The sequence below is a fragment of the Arachis duranensis genome, chromosome 1 (genome assembly GCF_000817695.3).
Source record: "Arachis duranensis cultivar V14167 chromosome 1, aradu.V14167.gnm2.J7QH, whole genome shotgun sequence".
Taxonomy (NCBI): Eukaryota; Viridiplantae; Streptophyta; class Magnoliopsida; order Fabales; family Fabaceae; genus Arachis; species Arachis duranensis.
Window position 1 is genome coordinate 54353958 of NC_029772.3, and position 3180 is coordinate 54357137.

The following is a 3180-nucleotide window of genomic DNA, read 5'->3' on the forward strand; positions in this document are numbered from 1 at the left end:
ACATCTAGCAAAGATTACTGGAGACGTGAAAAAATGTGCTAAAGTTCCATATGATGTGGAAAAATAGATGGAAAGTTTGTTGAAAGATATTCAGGCTAGCAAAAAGAAAAGAAAAGTAAGTTTTGGTGAAGAGGGTGGTGATGAGGTAGGGGATGCAATTGATGAGGCAATAGCTCAAGAAGAACAGGAACAGTAGCGTACCTCGAGTCAGCAAGGAGTTGGAGGCGATCCAAAGAAAAAAGCCAAAGTCATTCCTCCTATGTTTGCACCAAGAACAACTCCAGGAGCTCAACCAAGTATTAAAAGTGTTATGCAAAAACAAAGAGGCGATACACGAGGTTGATAAACGATTTGCTCGGTGGCTTTTGGATTGTAAAATTCCATTTAATGCTGTGATGTCACCATATTTCCAAGATATGTTAGATGGTGTTGCTGGTATTGGACTTGGTTATAAGGGGCCTTCTTATGATAAGTTAAGGGTTCATTTGTTGGCTGATCTTAAAAGAGAAAGTCAAATACTAGTTGATAGTTATAGGAGTGCATGGAAGGAAACTGGATGTACCCTCATAGCTGATGGTTGGACAGATCAAAGACAAAGAACGTTAATTAATTTATTGGTGTAGTGTTCTAAAGGTTTGTGCTTTCTGAAATCAGTAGACGCTTCCAGTATGGTAAAAAATGCTTCACACTTGTGTACTTTATTTTCTGAGGTGATTGAATGGATTAGCCCAAATAATATTGTGCATGTTGTGACTGACAATGCGGCCAATTATGTTGCTGCTAGTAGGCTTATCAATAGAAAATATGATAATATCTATTGGTCACCATGTGCTGCTCATTGCCTTAATCTTATTTTAAAAGATATAAGCAGCATGGCGCATATTTCTAACCTTGCAACTCGTGCTTCAAAGATCACAGTATTTGTGTACAATCATACGATTTTCTTATCTTGGCTAAGAGAAACACCTAAGTGGAGAGAAATTGTATGTCTTGGTGCAACCCGGTTTGCAACTGTATTTATTACATTGAAGAGCATCTTTGACTGTAAAAAGGAGTTGCAACAATTGGTTGTAGATTCAATTTTCACTGATCACAAATTATGAAGGAGTGCTACTGGTAGAGCTGTGAGTGCTATTATTCTGGATGCAAAATTTTGGGACGATTGCTTTACTGTATGTAAACTTGTGAGCCCTCTGATTTACTTGCTGAGGGTTGTTGATGCTGATGACCCCTCATCTTTGGGGTATGTTTATGAAGGAATGCTAAGGGTAGAAGATGCAATTAAGGAGATGTTTAGGCAATCCAAGACTGCATATCAGCCGTACACAGATATTATCAACTCAAGATGGGACAAGCATTTGAAGAAAGATCTTCATGCGGCAGCTTACTTCCTGAATCCTAAATTCTTTTTTAATGAAAATTATAAAGAAGCACCTGATGTTATGCGAGGTTTGCTTGATCTTGTTAACTTTTATTGCAAGTGTAACAATTTGGATTCAGTTCAGGCAATGAAAGAAATACATTTATATAGAGATCGGAAGGAAAGTTTTGATAGACAAGAAGTTATTCCAGCTGCATCTGAACTTAAACCTGGTAAGAATATGGTTGAATATTTGTTTTAACTTGTTTTATGCTCCTATGTTCTTAATTAATATCTTATAATATGTTATGGTTTTATAATTGGTAGATGAATGATGGAGGTTATTTGGAGGCTCTGCTCCATGGCTACAAAAGATAGCTGTTCGCATTCTTAGCCAAGCATCTGCTTCTTCTGGGTGTGAGAGAAATTGGAGCCTTTTTGACCAGATTCATACAAAAAGAAGAAATAGATTGGAGCATGATAGACTGAATGACATTGTTTATGTTACCTATAATTTGCGTCTTAAATCCAGGTAATATATGTTTCATGAAATACTATATTGTTTCATTTGTAATCTTTATCATAATAAATTTGTAAATTATTAAATCTCTATATATTGTATTTAACTTTTTAGGAAGAAAAAAGAAAAAAGAAAGCAAAAGACATAACATGATCCAATTGATTATGAAAGTATCAGTCAAGTTGACTTCTGGGTGACTGAAGAGGTTGTAGAGAAAGAGCCTGATCTTCCTAGTAATGTGGATGACTTATTGCGTGAGTATAGTATATTTAGTTTCTAATGATTTATTAGAATGTTGTTTGTTTATAATATAATGATAACATTTCTATTTTATTAGGTGAAATTGATGCTGATTTATATCAAAGTGGCGGTGGTAGTAGTGGTCTTTATGCTGCATCTCTTTCTTCTGCTGATCAGGATGGAAATGAAGGTGAAGATCATCCCACCGAAGCAGATTTGCAACAAGTTCTTGCGGATTTTGATAATTGATAAACCATGATGTTGTGATTTAATATTTACATATGCTTTTATTACTATTTAACTTTTAAGTTTGGATTTTGATAAGATCATATGTATTTGGTTGATGATATTTTATGTAGTGTTTTTAATTTCAAAGATATTTTAAGATTTGTATCAGACTATAATTATATTTTAGGATGTGTATTTATAATTTATTTATTATTCTACTCTAAAACGGTTTTTTCAGTTGAACCATCGTTGAACCGGTTAGACCAATAAACCAATAAATCAGTGACTAGAACGGTTTAATGACCGGTCCGATTTTCTGAACCTTGATTTAAATACACGACCAACCAGGCAAGTAACAAAATCATTTGTACATATCTCATTTACTCGGGGAAAAAAAGTATGACTTCTTTTAGCATATCTGGTTGGCTGTTCGAACAAAATAATATTTTATAATGTAGTTTGGATCAATTTAGATAATAAAATCGATATAATTGGTTATAATTTGGATAATATTAATTTAATTTAAGAGATTAGATTTGTATTTTATTTATTCTAATTTATTTTTTTAATTCAATCAGATTTAAATTATTGTAATTCGGATAGAGTAATTTGTTCCATCTAAAATTTAAATATTATTATTTAAAATTTTTTATTATTAATTTTTAAACATTGAATTATATCTCATCCAAATGTTAAAGTTTTAAAAAGTTATAATTTAAATTAGATCTATCTAAATTTTAAAAATTTTGAAGTATTGTATTTTACTATGGTACTCATCAATTATACTGTATTATATATTACTAGCGGCTCACCCAATTTTTTTATTATTTTT

At 32.2% G+C, this 3180-nt stretch overlaps 1 protein-coding gene across 1 annotated transcript; it reads left to right on the forward strand.

Moving 5' to 3' along the window:
* The first annotated feature begins 395 nt into the window (after positions 1-395).
* Positions 396-1622, forward strand: LOC107490889 (uncharacterized). Its single transcript, XM_016111698.1, has 3 exons — positions 396-601; positions 728-1003; positions 1106-1622. Exons 1-3 carry the CDS (start codon positions 396-398, stop codon positions 1620-1622), a joined length of 999 nt encoding a protein of 332 aa, XP_015967184.1.
* The last annotated feature ends 1558 nt before the right edge of the window (positions 1623-3180 follow it).